Source organism: Zootermopsis nevadensis, unplaced genomic scaffold (assembly GCF_977971745.1).
Source record: "Zootermopsis nevadensis isolate Lab colony 2312 unplaced genomic scaffold, Znev_1.0 Znev_ptg000002l, whole genome shotgun sequence".
NCBI classification, from domain to species: Eukaryota; Metazoa; Arthropoda; class Insecta; order Blattodea; family Termopsidae; genus Zootermopsis; species Zootermopsis nevadensis.
In genome coordinates, this window is record NW_028259134.1 from 12896744 (window position 1) to 12917963 (window position 21220).

The 21220-nt window shown below is 39.2% G+C and overlaps 1 protein-coding gene and 1 long non-coding RNA gene across 7 annotated transcripts in view; one reads left to right on the top strand and one right to left on the bottom strand.

Annotated features, from left to right (window-relative positions):
* LOC110832215 (uncharacterized) overlaps positions 1-6041 on the bottom strand; it is a 39235-nt gene extending 33194 nt beyond the window's left edge. Inside the window, exon 1 of the long non-coding RNA XR_002543861.2 lies at positions 5968-6041. This is a non-coding gene — a long non-coding RNA (uncharacterized LOC110832215). The remainder of the gene's footprint in view (positions 1-5967) is intronic.
* LOC110832223 (monocarboxylate transporter 9) overlaps positions 1-21114 on the top strand; it is a 41221-nt gene extending 20107 nt beyond the window's left edge. For 5 of the 6 annotated variants that reach the window (XM_087349791.1, XM_087349800.1, XM_087349795.1 and 2 more), the window contains 8 exons: positions 12775-13129; positions 13748-13891; positions 14599-14784; positions 15308-16071; positions 17230-17452; positions 17683-17922; positions 18019-18144; positions 19247-21114. In XM_087349791.1, the coding sequence (XP_087205917.1) occupies positions 12823-13129; positions 13748-13891; positions 14599-14784; positions 15308-16071; positions 17230-17452; positions 17683-17922; positions 18019-18144; positions 19247-19398 (2142 nt within the window). In that variant the 5' untranslated portion in view covers positions 12775-12822 and the 3' untranslated portion in view covers positions 19399-21114. Of the gene's footprint in view, positions 1-6157; positions 6264-12774; positions 13130-13747; positions 13892-14598; positions 14785-15307; positions 16072-17229; positions 17453-17682; positions 17923-18018; positions 18145-19246 lie in introns of those variants that run through there. The other variant, XM_087349789.1, reaches the window with a different exon arrangement.
* The last annotated feature ends 106 nt before the right edge of the window (positions 21115-21220 follow it).

Here is a 21220-nt window from a genome sequence, read left to right on the forward strand (position 1 = left end):
GAGTCAGTAGCCGGCGTCAGGCCATTTAACAAGGTTGTTTTTAAAGAAAGTTGTTTAATAATGTGTAGTTAATTAGTGACTGGCTCCATCTCTAGTTCTATCGGAGGTCCTGCCAGTGTTCAAGATGCTGAGAAATTAACTTCTCTGCATCTTTATTGCTTTCTCGTTCATTTAATCAGTTTATAAACGTTAATCCGTAAATCATAGTTAAACATGCTGATTCTAAGTTTCATATCTTTAAAGTGAGTTTAGTGTAAGTGTATGTAGACACAAAAAAAGCAAAGTTTTATCTCTGAGTTAAGTGGTATGGAAATTTTACAAAGATTCAATGACCGTAATACGTATCGATAAGATAGACGTTGTAAAACATCTTTCCGAAGTTCAAACTGCAATTCTGTCACAAACAAATTTGTTTTCAACATGATTCCTCGCTCTGCAATCCATTATTGCTTGTCCTATAAGAATGTTACTTCTTATCACCTCATAACTATCTGTGTACTGTGATCTTTAATGGCCCATAATTACAAAACGACGCTGCCTTCAGTAGAGTAGTCAACGATCGGCCATTTTCTCTTGGACTCTTGCAGATATAAATTTTCCATAGAGCAAAATGCGTCTCGAAAAGCTAGTGGTCGCCCTGCTAGTCAAGGAATTTTACGACTTTCATGAAACTCGAAGGTTCATTACTCTGTTCACAATACGATGCCACCAGTGGAACACACTGTGTATATTTTCCTGGCATAACATTTATCTCAATGCAAATTTACAAAAATTAAAAACTATTAAGCTGTCTAAAGATTTCTGTCTTCTGGGTTCCTGCGCTATGGAGTCTGGTCGATGTTTACCAACGTTTCAGAGGTCATACTGCATCCGTCATTGGGGCGATTCTTAGTATGAAGATCTCTGTCTTCTGGGTTGTTGCGCCGTGTAGTCTGGTCAATGTTAACCAACGTTTCAGAGGTCACACTGCCTCCGTCATCAGAGTATGAAGATTTCTGTCTTCTGGGTTGTTGCGCCGTGTAGTCTGGTCGATGTTAACCAACGTTTCAGAGGTCATACTGCCTCCGTCATCAGGGCGATGAATTCAAGTAGCTGGCCAAAGATGCATTTTATCTCGTGGGTTATGCTGTGTTCTATTGTGTGGAGTACCACTGAACCACGAAAGTCAGACACAAGCGTTTGTTTTCAATGTGTTAGCCGGACTTACACGGTTAACATGAACGCTCCACCCCCAGTTCATCTGCAAGGAATTCTTTCCTAGCCTGTACCATGCATTGGTAAGTCATTTTAGTAGCACGAGTTGGTAACGTAATGTCACCTGCAGCCTCAGAAGGTTATATCACGCGTACATGCAGGTGTTTATTCAGATGTTTTTTTCTTTTTGCGACATTCCTGTTATTTAATGTACGTCATGGTCTTTATGCTCCTCAAGGGTGAACTTGTGCGGCCGAAACACAGTTTTGACCTTTGACTGCTGACTGTGAAGACGATTTCCTTAATATCGTGTTCTTTTCTGACAAAAGAAAATTAAATAATATGTCTGGTGGGAAAATTAAGGTGTCGCCAAAGAAAAGATGAACTTTTAACTGAAAATGGCTGTCTTCTGAGATGTTATGCCGTGTAGCCTGATAGGAGCGTACTGACGTTTCAGAGGTTCTTGCCAGTATTTGGGAGAATCTCACTGAAGTTACCTTTCGTAAAGTCGTCCTTAAATCGGTCGAATCTTCATAAAAATTAAAGTGGTTCAACATTTTGTTGCAAAACTCTCCAGTATTAAATTTAATTAAAATCGGGTAATCATTTCTCGACTTTATTCATTCGTACTGTGGAAGATGATCATGCCGTGCATCACATCAGCTGCTTGTAAAACTCGCCTCATATTTCCTATCGCATAACCAAGTGCCTTCTTCGAAAGTTTTTTTTTTTCTGTTGAGCAAGAAATGCTTTGCTTTCATGGAACCCAAATGGCTATTATCGCGTTCACAGATGTCCTTCATTGAACCTTGTGCGACTTGAGCCAAGTGACACATTCAATCGCCATTTCTATTAAGATCTATTTTAATATTTTCATCCGTCTACTTCCAGGTCTGTGAAGGCATCTTTCCCTATGGGACCTACAAATTGCTAATTCTTGCAGAATTACAGCAGTCAGGTTATATTAATGGAGAAAATAAAATTGTCAATTTGCCTGATAAATTAGATTATTTCTTGTGAAACAATAGAACATTATAAACGATAACATACCACTGTTAAGAAAATATTAATGTACGACATGAGTTCCAGAAATGATTATTTCTGTGGGTGATCAATTATACCTCAGTAATTCTGGGCATTTTCCATTGTGTGAGTTATATTGGGAGTTACCTGCACTTGCGTCTTGGAGACTGCTTTATATTTATTCCCCTGGTGACGTCAGCAGATTGAACCGTTGAAAAACATGGCTTAAAGGAACCGGAGACTTACATCACTCTTAGTCGAAAGGAATAATAATGATATTAAAGACAACAATGGTATCCAACGTCGTTGTGACAATGTGACCCGAAGATATTTCTATGAGCAAACAGTGGACGTAATTAGATCTACGTACAAAATAAAAAAACATGAATACCTTACAGTTGACTGATGGAGTGTAATTAAAAAATCTGCTTACGTTACTAGAACAAGTTCTGTAAACTGCATGCTTGTCAAGCCACGCCTTAGTTAACAATGTTGTGGTGGACAACGTTTACAAACAAATAGAACGTGCTGTGTTTTAGATGCCAGACTGAAAATCGCATGCAATATTTACCTTAAAATACAATAAAATGACCTGAAAGATTATTATTTATCGGAATCTACTGTAAGAGAAATGTTAACCGGTGCATATCCCCAAAGCAGAGATGATTACCCTTAATCATAAGGGTTTGTAATAGAACGGAACCAACCTAAACTAAGACGGCTTACGCCGTGTAGTTTGGTAGAAGTATGCAAACGTTTCAGAGGTCCTTGCTGCCTCCATCATCAGGACCCTGAGTCATCGAGCTCATGATGAAGGCAGTGTCGAAAGACAGCCATCTTCAGATGAGCTGCCGTAAAAACCTCAAATCCTACTAACCTGAACCAAATTAAAGTTTAACTGTAAGTTCTTGTGTGATACATCACTTACGGTCCTTTTTTTCACTTTTCCTTACTAACCAACACAACTGACTTTTTTGCTTCTTAAAATATTTCTGTAGAATAAACTGTTTGTCTGCTTGGATAAATCTGTATATGAAACTTTAGTACAATAAAGTTTAATTTAAAGTTGTATTAAACGTTGCAGCTATAACGGTTTATGTGCATTACGCTTAAGTTTTAATCTATTCTGAAGATGTTGATCGTATTCATCTGTGAGACCTCAATTCTTTGCATTAGTAAACCAAAAAAAGGAAGTAAGAAAGTAAGTATGGAAACGAAAGAAAAGAATTGAATTAAAGGAGCACAGGGGGGGGGGGGCGGATGGATAATAAGCAAAATGTTTTTAAATGTAAATGGTATAGGTGAAGTTATCTCTTAGTTTAATCAGAATGTTCTTTTAATCCTGCAACAGAAGTTGGACATGATACCGAATTTTGTAGGTCATGTGAACATAATTCGTCATGTTATCAGTGATCTTGTATTTAATATCTAGTGCATGGCACTTCAAGTCTCCCCAATTGTCACCATGTTAATTGGCCAAGTTCTATTCAGAAGATCGTAAGATTGCTCTCTGTCCTGAGGGCCTAATCTTCTGGATATTTGTACTGACTGACCACTGCTGTCCGTCCTTCACTTGCTACCAACTCTCTCTCCATCCAAAGGATTTTGAAAATAACCGAATGAAAATCTCACAGTGTTGTGCTTCTCTGATCCGTATCTTGAGGATAAACGTGACATTGTGAATGTATTTTGTGTGATCCATCAAACTTGTAATCTAAACGTATGGAATGAATCCAAAGGCCAAGTTTTTTAGAGCATGCTCAAAACGAAGATTTTTTATGGGCATCGATTACATGTCGCTAATTTCCTGAAGTCAATTAAGTTATAATTCGTTTGAAACTGTTTTAAAAGACTGTGCCAGAATTTATAACTTGTGTTGGGCAAGGTCGTGGTCTAGGCAACACGGAGGCTCCGGGGGCTTCCCCGGTTTCTCCGTGGCATCCCAACAAATACTCCATTCACACACAGAAGAAGGCAATGGCAAACCACTTCTGGATCATCTGCCAAGAACGTATATGAACAGGTCCCAGTCCGAGAAAAGGATGGAAGGATCCTGTTCATATGGACCTGTCGTCAGACAGAACTAAATAAAATAAATAAATAAATACGTCTATACGGAAGGGTCATTCGGCAAAAAAGTGTAACGAAAATGTGTAAGATCCGTATCAACAAATCGACAACAATGGTTATCTGTTGTTGCATTGTTATGTTACCTATGAAACGTCATATGTTTACTCGGCATTGTTGTGTTACATTACTGCCGTCAACAATCCGCTTTCGTAACAAGATGGATGACATTGAATATAACATTACATTACTTTACTTTACATTGCATTACATTACATTACAGAGACGTAAATATAATTTAAATACAGAGACGTATTTACGTCATATTCTCCGGAACTGTGGTTCCACTGTAAACTTTTTGTTATCGTCCGTTTGTTACAGCTCTTGTCTGTAGAAAGTTAAAAAGTGTGTTGTGACTTATTTTAGCTAATAAGTTATGGAAATCAAAACTCGAAACTTTGAGGTTATGAAATTTCATCTCGCAGTTATATTCCTAATTTGATGTGATGCGATAAGAAACTCAGATTGAATTGGTCGTTTGTAGCCTCTTGTCATATACTCACTTTAATGTTTTGTTTGTTCGGGTTGAATGTGGGGCAAATAGCTGAAGAAAGCAGTACGTATGCAATCCACGAGAAAGCAACTCGTCACTGAACTTGACAGTGCACGAGCTAGAACAGCGGATTTGTATCGCGTTTTGGACGTCAATGGTAAAGTTATGTGCATCATGCAAACATTTATGGGAATATCTGATCGCATAAGCATTGCTCGCCACTGAATAGATTATAAAAATAAGATAAATTCACATCTTCGCCTCTGCGACAACACGAAAGTGAAAATCACTTGTGAATGTTTCGGACTACATGTGTTGCACCATAGTACCCAACCTGTTTGCTTATTGGATGTCTCAGTTCTGTGATGGCACTGTGCCGTATTACCATGTGGTCCGAAAAATGGTACCAAGAACTTTGTATATGTTGTACCACGACAATGCATGGCCTCCTTTATAGCGGAGATATAAACGAGGAAATCATGTCGTTTCTGTACTTCAAGACTGAACTCAGAATTTACTGAAGGCAGATAAATCTGGTGTTTCGCCTGCTCGCAAAAGGTTTTTGTCAAATACAAGTACTCAGTACAAGGAGTGCAAGAAATGACAGTAGCTTTCAGCGGTTTGGTGAAACTGATCACTTCCGCTTGTAAAAAAGAGGAAAACGCAAGAAACCAGGCTGAAAAATAATACCGGAAGTTTCATGTGTAAAGTTCGCTCTGTGTTTGACGCCTAAATCCAAATGCTTTGTGGAATACTGTTGTTAGTTGTAAAAACGTTCGGAGTAGAACTTGTTTATAAATTTTAACTCCATTTTAGTTCATTTTGATAAGACCACGTGGGAAAACATTTCTGACGTGACATGGTTATGTAGTGTTAATATAGTTACATTCTACGCATGCAATTGCTTCAGTGCAACAAATAAAATAAATTTTATTCCCAACTAATCGTCGTATTAAAATATTTATTTCTTCACAATCTGAAGACTTAATAAGTTTTTCTTTCAAATTTAAGTAAAAAATTGCCTTAGAGGGACATGCAACTTATACATTACCTTGCCATGTACATGATCTTAGGTCAATATGTCTCAAGCTACTACACGAATATTAGTCAATCTACAAGACAACACTAACCTGAATTTTACGGAATGTCTGTATGGCAGATGCAAAGTTGGCTTCGTTAATATGCCAGCGTCCCAAACTGACTTACTGACCCAAATTTGCTTTGCTTTAAGTTGCTATGGAAATTTATCGATTATATTACGTAACTGAGGCTTGGGATCAGCTGACACGAAGATTAGGTTCTAGTGCCAGCATGGCGATGTACGCGATCGGAGCATGTTCAGTAGTTCACTGGAAACGACATCGAGTGGTCGACAAAATAGCGCAATGCTGCGATACTAGTCGTATCGCGTGGAACTATTTCAGAGGTTCGTAACACAAGAAACGGGAAATACTTAATTTGGTTATGAAGTTCATGCCATTTAGTGTTGAAAAGTTTGACATCACGCGTAGTCATTAGGTCTTATTTATCTGGGATACTACGAAGTAGCTAGAATACGCAAGGAATGCGTAGATAATTTGATAGCCAACAACTTGGAAGACTGACATGTAGATGGGAGAATATCCTCAAGATAACATTAACATCGATTTTGGGAAATTTGTTCTAGGTTGGAAGGTAGATGGAATTGGCTAATGATCACGTATTTAATTTAAAATTCAGTTATAATATTAAATTATCCCTATGACTTCTCACTAACAAACTGACATATCGTACTGAGCATTGCGCTGTTAAATTGTAAGTATATCTTAGGAGAGAGAAAGTAAAAAGGACAGATAAAATTACAAAATGAGGAGTTTAATATATTCTTCGCCTAGTATTATTAAGATAATTAAATTAAGGTAATTATTATTGGCTAGTCTTCTAGTACGCATGTACCAAATAAACACACAATATGTTATAAATCCAGCGGAAGGAGGCGAGGGCATAAATAGAATGATAATTTTGAATTCTGTTTTGAAGTAGCTTTTGGTGACGGTGATTAACATTCGATCCTCTAAGAGGAAATTTCTTACTCAAATGAAAAAAATCCTACTTTTTAGTGAACGTATGCTTCAGTTTTCAGGAATTTATTGCAAAATATACAAAAATTTGTAGTGTAGAGCTGTTTTGACGGTAGTGAGACGTAACCGGATATATGTAGAAATAGTTAGCTTGTTGGATAATAGATGTCGTTTTTCAAAAATAAATTTCTGACATAATTTGTATGTATTTATGTCAATACGTCGATGGTACTGAGTGTGCAAACTCGTGTGATAAAATGTCTTAAAATACCATTACTGGTCCTTCCTTTCTAATCACTGACACCGGGTGTCACAGCCGAGTGACTAGCACTCCTGCTTCGCATTCGCGTGGCCCCGAGTTCAAACATCGAACCATGAAACGGTTATCCCAACTCAAGACTTTCTTGGTTTTCCTCCGAACCTCCAGGCGAATTCCTTGACAGCTGAATGTCATAAACTAGGCCATTCTTGCTTTCTTCCATATCGATTGAATTTTATTTTATTTCCAGTGCTATATAATCTGACCTACTGACAGCGTCGTTAAATAATTCATAAATAAATATCGTCTGCCTCGTTCATCCTAATGTGAATCAGTGGATTCCGTGCGGCATCAATGGCTGTGAAGACTCATGTATTATATTAACTGTGTCAGTCATGTGACATTCCAAAAGTAATTAATCTAGAAGGGAAATGTTAAACGCGTTGCTATGATACGGCTTCCGCCTCGGTTAAGCGAATGGATCAGGTCTACACCATTCAGCAACCAGAAGCATTTATGGCTGTGTGCGAATCTCTTAAAGCGCACTACACAGATCTGTAACTAGCTCAGACGAAGAAATAAGTGATGTACAACTAGCCTGCAACTTCTGTTACGCCTTCTTTACCTGCAAAACGAAACAACATCAAATATTTATGCCGTTAAGATCTGAAGTTGAACTACTCTTATTCAGGGACCAGGCATACGCCAGGTTTGAAATGAAGACGTATGTGCTCCTTGGTCACGGCTGTAGCAATTCTCAGTAGGCCGATGGCAAAGGGAGAACGTGGGCAAAAACCTGCTTCAATGCCATTTCGTCCACTACCGAACTCAACTGAAGGCACCTGGTGCTAGTGGGAAGTTATCGCCAGGCGCTTAGCTGTGGTCTGTCCCTCGTTAAGGTACATTGAGATAGTATATAATTGGTTACATATCTCATGTACGTGTTTTAATCAGTTTGTCAAAATCATGCATATTCAGCTTTACGGAAAATCATTTGTGATTTCTGTTCGGAATGCCCGGTCAAGTAACCGAATATTATCACTTATCATTTTAGCTGTTATCCTGAATTCCAACAGGTAAATTCTGGCATGTTATTTCCCGTTATTAAACTGGGGTAGTTCAGTCAGTAGGCTGTAGTGAGTTGTAAACGGGTTGGACGAACGGTGTTCGATTCCGGACAGGGCAAGATCTTTCTCTTCATCGGAACGTCCAGATTGGTTCTGGAACATACCCAGCTTCCTATCCATTAAACACCGGAGATCTTTCTGGGGAGTAAAGCAGCAACGTCGAAACGCTAACCATTCAAGTTCGCCTAGTGCTGAGGTTAAGAATGGAATGGATCTCCACTCTCCCATACATTTGTATAACGTAGTGCATAGTTAAACATCAGCCTGTATGCCTCAGTCGCTTCTTTTGAGAGCCTTCCCACTTCATAAATATTTTCCCAGTCGAAATTGCAACATATAAGTAGTTTGATAAAAAAATGTCATTGATGTGCAGTATTTATCACTAATGTCTTCACTGCCTTCAGAACCTCACATCTCACATGAAGACTGAATCCGAGTGTGAAACGAAGTAAGTAGTTATAAAAATTCTAGAAATGTGTAATTGGTTTATATATAATTAAGTTTTTGCGGACATACAAACATGTTACGACTGTTAGCTATTATTTTGCGTAATGAAAATGAATGTAAAATGTCAAATATTTGTTGATCGTTGTTAAATGTCCTTTGAAATTGAAAATTTAACACACAGTGATCCCGTGTTCAATCGTATTGAACTGAAATAAATATCAAACTGCACTTTGTACAGCAATGCTGTCATGTGGTACTAATATTGACTTGCTAGATGGATAACCAGATTGTGTCGATTGGAATTCCTAACAAAATCATGTGCATGAATGTTTGGAACAAAATTAATACTTAGAAGACGTGCATTTCAAGCATTGAAAATATCCAGCATAACTGTGTTGTAATAAATTACTTAGAATACTTCGTTCCTATGCTATATTTTAGGGGTTATTTGCATTTATCATAATTTAATACTCACCACAGTTTAAAAGTTACATTAAATCGGTTTCACTCGTACTTGCAAAATAACTGCTAATATACAAATTATTGGCATTTTATGACAAATGAATACATTTGTAAAAATAATTAACTTTCTTTTCACATAAGTTAATGTAATGTGCAGGTTAGTTTTCATTGGGCTTTTCGAGTAAAATAAGCACGCATGACATTCGGGCCAGTATTATCAGCTGTGAAAATATTTAGTTGATATGTTGTCAACAGCTGTGAAAATATTTTACACGCTTGCAAAGCTAAATATATAATTTATACATACTTCGTTGTTCTGGTCTTTTGTCGAAAGAATTCTTTTGCTGGTAACTCTTACCTACAGGCATACCCAACGTCCCTGACTCATTACTGATTGTGTTAGTTACCAAATGTCAGAGGTGTTGGTATAGAGACTAGAATATATGACACGTTCGTACGAAGGTCACGTCTAAAATCTGTCCCTCTTTTGTGTAGGTTTAATAGTCTGGAACTACACAGATAACAGCTGGTAATCACATTGTAAATATCAAATTGACTACACAGCTATCTGTCCAGATGTTTATTGTTATTTGAGTGATATCAAGAGCTGTAGGGTCTAAATTACACGTAAGAATCACGCAATGCAAACTGGGTATCGTTGATGTAGTGGATTTTTAAGCTAGACCAATTCTTTAAATAAAATTTATTCTCCAAATGTGGACTTCGATTAAAATTTTGTAGCTTAGTGGTACATATATGTACCACATTCGCAAGCGTTAACTAATTTTTCATTTTGATCATAGAGTGCACTTGTGGAGTTCATATAATTGTAAGAGCAAACAACGATATTTCCTTAAACAGAATTAGAAAATTGATCTTTATAACGGAGTCGCGTTGTTTCCTTTGAAGTAAAATTAAAAGTTTAAATATACATATTTAGAAGACCTTCGGGCGTAAGGGGTTGAAACTGTGTGAATATTTGACTTTAACATTTATAGTAATGTGTTAGAGATAGATATTTAATACCGAGCGTTTCCCAATTGATAATTAAATACTCTAAAATGATGGCTGTCTGCTGGGCCCTACAACCCAGAAGACAGTCATATTCGTACTCTCCGCTGTGAGAATCTCAACTCCTCCTCAAAAATAGTTCTTCCAGTCCTATATAAATGTCCAATCGTCTTTCAGTGCTTGTGCCTACACACTTGCAAAACTTTAACTTACCTTAAATTATTATAGTAACATTTCCTCCACTACAGCTGCAATGATTCTGCTGTCTCCAAAGCCCATTTTCACAAAACAGGGTGCAGTGCGTGAGGATTAGGTTAGTATTTTGCAGAAAAGGCTTCTTATACATAAGTAGGATAACAGACAATAAATGTCACTCTGTGACTACACGCATCTTTCGAGTTGAATACCACTGTGTTAAGCGATCGGTATGCTCGTAACGGTGTCTTGGACGTTACCATCGAGTAAAGCGTTCATGAAAGACTACGCACTGGCCGGAAGTTTTGTTGGTTTGCAGTGTTGATCATGGCTTGGTGGCAAAGGATCCAGTTAGAACTGCCCTGAAATCAATCCCTCTGCATTCAGGCTTAAATATATATTAAATCAGTTAATTTGAGAAGCACCTGGGGAATTTTAAATTGTTTATATGAAAATGTGGCTTTTCAGAAGCCGCCAGTTACCTTCAACATATAAATTGTTACATTGGCCTGACCATACCACGACAGATGATAACCACATCGAAGAATGCCACGGCTGACCAACGGACGTAGTAGTGAAATTATTAACTTGTTTCATATTTACGTTCCGATTCAACTGTATAAAATATCAAATGGTATTTAAGATAAGAAAGGCTTTCGTTTTATAATTCATCAACTTCATGGATTAGGCTGTTGGTCTGTTCCGGTTACAAAGATTAAAAATGTCGTTTTTTGTTTGAGGCTTCCGGCATCTTCGGTTTACATTAACAGAAGTTTCAGGGTTTTTTCTAGGTATTATTCCTAAATTTTATATCTGATATTTCTAATTCTTCTCTAGCATCTTCGTATTTACAATTGTACAAGATATTTCTTTTATACTGCTGTTCTTAATTAAAACAGCTTAATTGGCGAGTTCTGTGGAACAGTTTTGAATAACCTATTTATCGCTGTATGCCTATAGTTATCACAGCTAGACGTAAAGCCACTTTATTTTCATACTGTGATTGTGGATGGCATTATGGACACCATGTTGTCTGGCCGCTCGTAATTTTCTTCCACTCTACGATAATGTTGAACATGAAACATAATGAAACCATCATATCACGTTCAGTGTATGTCACTTATCAGTACTGCACTATATTTGCACTCGTCTTTCTTCTGCGTGTTACTCGGTTCCCCACTACCGAGGTCACGGTACTGTTTTTAATCGTAACTTACGTGCCAAAGCACTAAGCCATAAGTCGTGTAGGGGATATGGAAATAAAGCTCCAAACATTCTAACCTCCGATATCAGACTGGCAGGTCTGTGCAACGGCAGTGGTCAAGGAAAAAATGCAGTTAAAAATGTTAATGAAACCTAGAGTATTATTAAAATTGATTAAAATTAACAAAATTACTGGAAGTGAAAAATTGAATGAATGAATAAATGAACGTGGGTTCTATACAAAATTTATAAGAGGAAATGTAAAGACTGAGTTAATGAAAATTAATAAACAGAAATGAAAATATTGATTAAAAGCAAATGAATGAAATCAACAAATGTAAATTATTTCAAATTACTGATAGAAATTAACACAAAAATAAATTTGGATTGATGGATGAATTGAGTAATTAAATTAATGATAACTTAACGCGGTATGGTCTCTTGTAATTGACAAACTTATAAATTCAGGAGAGATGGAAAGGTAAATATTTGAAGATTGCGGGTTTGCGACTGAAGCTAATTGCTCAGCATACAAACGGGTTTATCTTTAGATGCGTGACCTTGTCCACTAACGTCAGCCTTAATATTTAAGATGTGGCAGCAGCAACAGCAGCTTTGCTGCTTGGTGAGTAGTAGTTAAAAACACAGCCTTGTAGCTTTTACACACTTCATAGGTTCCGTCCTTTTTGTGCCTGCTACATTTACTTTGTCCGTCTTGCAAAGATGCGTCGGACTTGTGTTCTCCATTCCGGAAATCGATACATTATTCCTGGTGTCTCTCAATCAACTTCGATTCTTGATAACATCAGTCACTGCATATTGACATTCCTTGCATTCTGATTATCGGCAGTAATGGGTTCGACTATATTTTACATGAATATGTAGCTAATTTGCATTTCAGCCAGAGTATTGTTTTTTATTGGTCTTTCTCGGTTCATTTGGTAAAATTATGGGTCAGTACATTAAAATAGACCACAATCGAAAAATTCCACTTTTTTCCAAATCCACCATCCACAACAATCCTTCTTTTCGATGCCAGTAACCGATACAGTTGAACAAAGGTGGTTGAATAACTACGAAATACGATCATGCACCATTAATAGCTCTGATTGCGTTCCTGGGGATTCGTGCAAGTTCCTTCGTGTCAACGTGGAGACGCAATTCTTTTTGCAGGGTGGTGGAGACAGGGTGAGCTGAGAGTACGGGGTGGCAGGTGTCGTCATGTCAGAGACGTCCTTCCCCCAGCAGGATGAAGGCGTGTCCGACAAGCGTGAATCGTGCAGTCTCTGTGCTGATGATGGGGCTGAGGACCAGATACCGACAGAGGTCGCGACCTTCACTGTTGTCCCACCAGACGGCGGGTGGGGCTGGGTCATCGTGGCGGCATCCTTCTTCTGCAACCTCGTCGTCGATGGCATCATATTCGCCTTCGGCATGTTTCTCAGCGATATATCTGAAGCATTCGATGAATCGAAGGCCAAAGTATCAATCATTGGATCACTACTTGCGGGATTTTATCTTATGGTCGGTAAGTGATTAGTAGCCTAAGTGTAATGTAAGGGGGATTTACATAACAAATAGGACTGTTATTAAAAAAATCTAGATGTCTTAGAAGATCGCGGATTGAGAACCCCTGATTTAATCGATCTTTTATCATAGGAAGGAAGAATCACATAATTCGTGGTGTCGGTGCGCGGGACACTTTTGGCAGGGCAGGGAGCACAAGAAACTGTTCTTGTGAAGTGGGGGGGGGGGGGGTTAAGCCCTTACTCTGCCCCTGATTTGGTGAAACTTTGCGAAAATTGTGTTTCATTTTCTGAACTATTAGGACTTGTGCAAGCACCTGCGAATTAGTTACACAGTTTAGATATCTTTGTGAAACTTGGATTACGTCTGGATTGATTTTTAATATCCGAAAACTATAATACATTCACCAAAAATTTGTACCACCATCATGTCTGTAATTTATTAACGCACAAAAGACTTTACAGAATATTGCCTCCGGAATTCGCTCCTTCGCCATGTTGTTATTTCTGAATATTTAACAAAATAACGCCTTATCAGGGATGCTGGTGGCTAGAAACTTTTCTGATTTGTGGTTAATTCAAGGTAAATATCATCAGAATCTTGTTTTCTGGTGTTCCAGGCCCATTCGTGAGCGCACTAGCGAACCGCTACGGGTTCAGAACGGTGTGCATGCTTGGCAGCGCTCTGGGAGCTGTCGGCTTTCTGCTGTCCTACTTCGCCAACAGCGTCACCTACCTCTTCTTCTCGTATGGAGTCCTGGGAGGTGAGGACAAGTGTGCAGCTTCATGTTCAGATTTTACAAGATCAAGTCTATTAGGAGAAGTAAAATTCTGTTCCAGTTTCAGAAACTAAACTAAATAAATTTCAAGTATGAAATGAATCGAGTGAAGAATGAACCAAACTGGAAATGTGTACTCTTTGGACTATACTTTTCTTCACGCCACTTCACGTAGGTCATCGTTGCCCAACCATGATTCAACAATGACCTAAGGGGGGGGGGGGGACAAAGCTCCAGGCTCCAACGAAGGCCAAGGAAGGGCTTGGTTGTAAAGACCCCAGAGATTAAATAATTCTGGTTTGGTGTAGGCGTTGGAGGAATTATCTAGGAGTGTCCGAAGGCGGCGGCTTGGTCCCCGAAAGTGGTATAGCCCCGTGGGTGACAAAATTCCTCGAGGACAGTCCAACTGAGGCCTGGAACTTACCTGCCTCGTTGGAAGAACGCGACAGATATAAACACAGACATGGAGGAGCCCATAGGGCATGCTACGCTCACACTAAAGCGTAAAGAATACCCGATCGCTGCAACTAGCTTCGTATAAAACATCGTAAAGCCATTGTGGGAATAAATGTAACATTTGACTTTGTACTCGGTTGCAACAGCCCCCAAAGACAACGAAGTATGTCCTTAATGGTGGGTGTATCGTAGTGATGAGAAACTTGTCATGTAAAACCGGCTCTCTGTGGTCCTAGGGATAGGCTTCGGGCTCGTGTACGTTCCTGCTGTGATAGCTGTCGGATTCTACTTCGAAAAGTGGCGGGCGCTGGCAACGGGCATCGCCGTATGTGGCTCTGGGATCGGCACTTTCCTCATGGCGCCGCTGAGCACTGCGCTTATTCAGGCGTTCGGCTGGAGAGGGGCTCTGCTCATACAGGCAGGTACGGCCTTGATTCCACCCTGTCACCATCCCGTACCTAGCGCCTCACAGTCAAAAATACTTATATATTTTCTGAAATGAAACCTTGGTGTTTGATAACCGGGAGGTGAAGAGAATATTTGGATCAAAGAGGACGGAAGTAACAGGAGGTTGCAGGAAGTTCTATAATGAGAAAGATCGGAATTTGTACTCTTCACCGAATATTGTTAGGGTTGTAAAATAAAGGACGATAAGTTGGGTTGGATGTAGGTCACGCTGAGAAGATATTACGTTCATGCTAAATTTTATTCAGAAAGACCCGCTGGAGATGGAGATACAGATTTGTAGGGTACTTTAGTGGACCTTAATGAAAGTATAATATTTACACGATTCGGCCTAAAATAACACTGACTCAATAAATGTTCTCAGAAGAACCTACAGTGAATTTGGTTTTTCGCAAATGCTCAAAGTTTTACATAGTGTGGAACATTTTTCTCAGTAAGAAGTTTCAGAATTGTATAATTACTGCCCACTTATCATTACAGGTTTGATTTTGAACTGCGCAGTTTTCGGAACACTCTTTCGGCCACTGAATCCCATTAAAGTCGCTATAGAATGCACAGATGCAGGAACCGTCGATGTCAAAGAACATAAAAAATCTTCAGCCGAAGAATTACCGCTGCTTCTACGAATAAAAATGGCACGAGATGACCAAATGAGGAAATGCGAATCAGTTTCAAGTTTCGCAGACAACACAGCGGCTGAGTCAAAATCGGGTCCCAGAAGTCGTTTTCACAAAACCAGCAACAACAACATGTATCCAACAGCTGCTCAAGCCCTTACTAGAAGCACGACGGCACTGGCAAACTTCCAGAGATTGTCGAGCCATTCCCTGAACCTACAAACCAACGCACTTTACGATAGTAATACCAGTGACACATCTCCGCTTAAATCCCAAAAGCGACTGAGTGTGGCGTCTTATCCGGACGCAGTTCAGCATGAAGAGGAAGGTAAGCCAGTCCTAGTTGTGGGCCAGGTGCCCGAAGAAGTTACGATTAAGAAAGTGGCAACTTTCACGGAGCTGCTTAAACCAGTGCAGGAGGAGAGACGAGGGTCAGACGAGCACACTGACATGTTGGGGAATGGGGACAGGACTACGGTTGTGCAGGCAGCTAGTAAGGCAGGGAAACGGACTAGATCCTCGTCTGAATGCAGCTCCAAGTCCAAAGAAGTAGGAGTCAGACCCTTCTACAGGGATGATATATTCTTCAGTGCAAGCTTACACAAGCTGCCACAGTACACGTCACAGGTAAGAATATAGGCGGTTGAGCTTTCCTGCAGGTAAGAAGAAACAGAGATGTAGGAATCGAATGACAATCGGTTTTTTTTAAGTAAAAATGCTTCAATTGAATAGAATCGACATTGGCACAGGGAAATGACACTCAGTCTTTTAATTCACGAAGCACTGCGCTTAAGTTCAGTTCTGTTTCCATCATCTGCTACTGGGCAAATCCATTTTCTTCCTCACATTACAAATTTCCTGTAAAATGTGTGTGCCACGACAGTCTCTTACGCGTTTTTGACGTTCCGTCAAATGGACTAGTTGTTTTGGTCGTATAAGTTACCCATTTTGTCTTTAGTGTCCATTTCAGTCCTTTACTTCATGCTTGATCTCTGGGGCCCACCCAGCCTCCTCTACAATGGATACCGGGGTCCTTTCCCGGGGGTAAAGCCGGCCGGGGCGTGATGCTGACCACTCACCCCCATCTAGTGCCGAGGTCAAGGAAGAGAGGAACTACACCTCCACTCACCCCAAACGCCTACATGGCGTATAGTGGGACAAACTTTACTTTACTTTACTTCATGCTTGATGGTGACGCCCTTTTAACAACTCTATTTCTCTAATAATGTGTTTGACAGAAAAGATCAAAATCATTTTGATCTTCTCTGTCTCGCTCGCCATTACCTTCTTGGCTTTCCCTTATTGTTTTCTTTTACTTTTCCTTCCCTCTTACGCCCTTTATTTATTTTCCTTCATTTCTATAATTCACCTAACATCAAAGCCGAGTCATTAGTACTCATGCCTCGTATTCTGGTGGGATGCAGGTTTATATCTAGGCCCGGAGACAGGCTAGCCTGACATATGTGTATCGTAATTTTCCTCAGTTTCTCCAGCAAAATTTCCTTGTGATAGTGCCTTAAATTAGGGCAGTTCCGCCTCCTTCCTTATTATTTCCAGGCCATCATTTAGTCATCATCTATTATTTGACGCTATATAGTCTGAGCTACTGACAGCGTCGTAAAATAAACTGTAAGATAAAGATTAACTCCCTCCCTTTCTTTCCTGCTTCTTCCCCAACTTTCTCTCGTTGTTTCCTTCTACCTCCTGCATTTCATATCCATTTCCGGTGTTCTGCCCTCCAGTCTCTGTGTGTGGTGTAGGCCTAAGCGAGAGGCCCTGTTTCAGGTCAGTTCTGTGGGTTACCACATGTCGGTGACGCGACTTCCCTCCAAGAAGGACGTGCAGGAGGAGGTGTCTCAGAAGTGCCAATTGTGCCCAGAGGCAGTAAGCCGTACACTGGCCACTATGCTGGACATGTCCCTTCTGAGGTCGCCTACCTTTCTGCTCCTGTCCATCAGCGGCTTCATAACTATGATGGGCTTCTACGTGCCCTTCATGTACCTTACAGGTTAGCCTCATGTTCAAAGCACACTCAGCGTACGTTTCTTTGGTTACGTGTATAAATATAAGGGAAGTCCTAATAAAAACCCGTCCGAGGGCGATTACCTGGCTTAACCGCGCGTTACTCAGATAAATGAAGACGGAAAATTTGCAGTGAGAGAGTAAGTTTTGTTCCAACACGTCCTAACGTAGCTGTAAACTCGCCAGTCAGTAGAAATGTTGCGTTGTCTTACGCAGACCGTGCGGAGTTGAGTGGCATGGAGCCGACGATGGCTATCTGGCTGGTGTCGACGATAGGCATCACCAATACTATCGGCAGGGTGGCGTGTGGTCTCGTGTCCAGTCTGCCGGGGGTGGACGCTCTCTTAATCAACAACGTAGCCCTCACCGTCGGAGGCGTCGCCACAATTCTCAGCGGCGTCTCACTTTCCTTCGGCTACCAAATCTTCTACTCCAGCGTCTTTGGACTCGCCATGGGTAAGGAAGAACACGAACCGGAAATACATAACGTTAGTTTAGTAAATCTATTAAGTCTGCTTTGTGACTGAAAGCAAGTAATCGCTTTCCTTGCAGCATGCTTCGCCTCTCTTAGGTCCATCCTCATCGTGGACCTGATGGGACTTGACAAATTAACGAATGCTTTTGGTCTGCTGCTACTCTTCCAAGGCGTCGCCGCTGCAATAGGATCTCCTTTAGCAGGTAGGGCGTTCAGAGCAACCCTGACACAATATAAATGCGAGTCTAAATGATCAATTGACTATTTACCCAGATATTTAAAAAGTGATCAGAGTTTCTGTTCCATTATTAATATTTTGTGATTATTGTTAATTTAAAATAACACATGTCTGGTTAACCCTTTACATCCCAACCTCGAGTATACTCGGAATTGAAGTATCGCGTCGTGTCCCACTCCCGAGTATATTCTGGCGTCATAGTTTGATAGTTTACCACTAGATGGAATATCTGACAATAGTTCTACATACAATAGACAATTTTATCGATCGCTGCACTTGAGATATCGATGTTTTTGTGTGAAGGTGATTTTTTCTTATCAGCTGTCTGTCAAAAAGGCTTCAAATAGTAAACATAACATGACTAAAGATGAGATTTTGAATGTTTTGGGTAAAGATATTGTGTCTTTTATTAAGACAGCGATTATGACTTTGCTATCGACGAAATTGTCGAATGTGACGACACAGAACGAGAGGAAAATGAAAATGAAAATGAAAATGAAGGTTACAGCCACAGAATGTAATTCCACGTACAATACGGGTGATTGACAAGAATTTTGTGCTACAGAAGTATGATTTTGACCGATCTCAGTGAGTGATCAAAAACCTGGGTTGGGACATGTGCAAACTCGGTTAAAACTCGAGAGTTAAAGGGTTAATGCTTTTGTGTCTGTGGGCGTTTCCATTGGCAAATCACAAATATCTTAATTTAGCAGGCGGGTAATTTAAGACATTTGTACAGTGGAAGGTGCCATTGCCACTTTTCTGAAAAATTACTTGGAAGTTCTTCCTCCATGTTAGTTCGTAAGTTATTTTAAAAAGGCTGTCACATGCTTTCACGTCTGGACCAGCTTTCTGTATTTAAAAATAACTCAGTTCTTTAAACTAAAATAAATACGGTTTATGCTAAAACTTATAAATGAAAAAGCTGTGTTTAATGGTAAAACTGATATTACGAGAGCCTTCATTCTCACGAATACACTTAATAGGCTATTGCCGCTACATTAACCTGCTCGGCATCGGCGTTAAATACAAGTCCTCGTTCTTACCACGTGCCTTTTCAATTTCAGGTTCATTTATGGACGCCACCGGCAGTTATGACGCTTCCTTCTACTTATCTGGTAGTCTCATCCTAGTGTCTGCTTTTCTCTGTTATCCTCTCAGGAGACTCAACAAATGGGAGGTTCAGAAATCTGGTAATAGCCTGCCGGCAGACGTCTGATTGACTCCTACCTCTTCTCGTACAAAAACTTATTTTTGAATTTTGCTCTTTATTGAGTGCCTTTTAAAGTAGTTTTATTAAAATGATTATTTTAGAAATGAAATGGAGTCTTACAGCCCATATGGTGATGCTGGTACTATTAATATAAGACAATTCTTGGAATTTGATTACGATGATGTTCCAATTGTACATATAGATCGATCGATCGACAAGGACAAAATTCTGGATCGTCTAACAAATAGTTGAGGTTTACTCTTTGTAAAATTACTTTTATGCGTATTTATGATGTTTTGAAGAAGGAACTGTCTGTACAACAAGAACAGTTAGAATTTCAGCTTCCTGATCATCTTGCTATGATATTTATTCATCTTGGAAATGAATTTTAAATGTTCGTACTCCTGATACGTGAGACTTGTGAGGCACTTTCTCAGAAGTAGGGAAAAGTCATATCAAATCAGATTTGAATATGTTAATCACAAACCAAAGTACAAGGTTTTGTCATATTAAGACGGTCATTGATTGTAGTATGATAGTTTTTTTTACAGATGTTCTTCAGATATTGTAAACCATTTATATTACATTGTTACCAACGTGTTAACTGTTATTTCTTTTAAATCTTTCAATATATTTTGCAGTAACTATATTTTTAACTTAAACATTGGAGGTGAAAACCTATGATTGATTAGTTTTGGCTTGAGATGCAGAAAGCCCTGGATATTAAAAGCAGTGTTATACTGCACTACTGCAATTTGTGGAGATAAAATCTACCAGAGGACGAAGTGTGTTCGATACACTTTCAATGAACTGGCCATTGTAGTTCGTCAGCCAAAGTCGTTAATTCAGTCTAGCGCCCATATTAGGACTAGGATCCACAGGCTCTTTATACGAACTGATGGATGACTCATAAGTTTAACGCTTAAGGTAAAGGTTGACAAACTGCGGCTCTCGATACGGAAGAGAGGACAAGGATGGAATTGTGTGCAGCAACACTTTGTATAACAAACTTCAGAAACACTACTCTTCTATTCATAATTATCAGTTTCGAATTAATGTATTATTTTTGGCCCATGAAAGCTTAGGGTGTTCGAAGTGTGATCCACAAATTAAAAAGCTCTTAAGTTCACTCTTGGTTTAAATTATTCATCGCGTCATTATCATTTACATTAGAACACAAGTAAATATGTATATCATAGTGAATAAAATATTATTTATGAAGGTTGAAATGTTTTAAAATTAGGTTAAACGTTAATTTCGTTGCAATCCAAACATTCATCTGTGATAGATTTTCAACTCATTCAACATATGATTGTGTGAAGGTTGGAAGTGTCTGCAATGAAGGCTGCCATAACACTCGGCAATTTGATTGAATAATTTTCCCGTACATTTTGTGAAAACTAAAAAATAATAATATGTAGATGGACGAAAGAGAACGTTTTAAACTTCAACGCATTTGGAAAATGTATTAATGTGCTATAAGTTTTGAAAGAGATAATGTAGTAAGTTAAAATATTGGCTGATTCGGCAATCCAATTTAAAAGTTATCAAGGAACTGTAATTTTATCAAATGAGAATTGCGGGTTAAAGTTTGGGAACAGACAAGAACATGTTTAGAATAAGCATAAATATCTCCGTAAGAAATAGACTAATTCGATGTTTGTAATAATAACCGTGCTGACATAATAAATTTCTCTTATTTGTTAAACTTTCAGAAAACTACCATTGGAACTGTAAATTTATTATCTTGCCTCCCGCCTCCAAAGAACTTATCAGCTTTATATTCCAAATGCGCTTAAGTTCAACTCCTTTGCTGGTTGAGCATGCA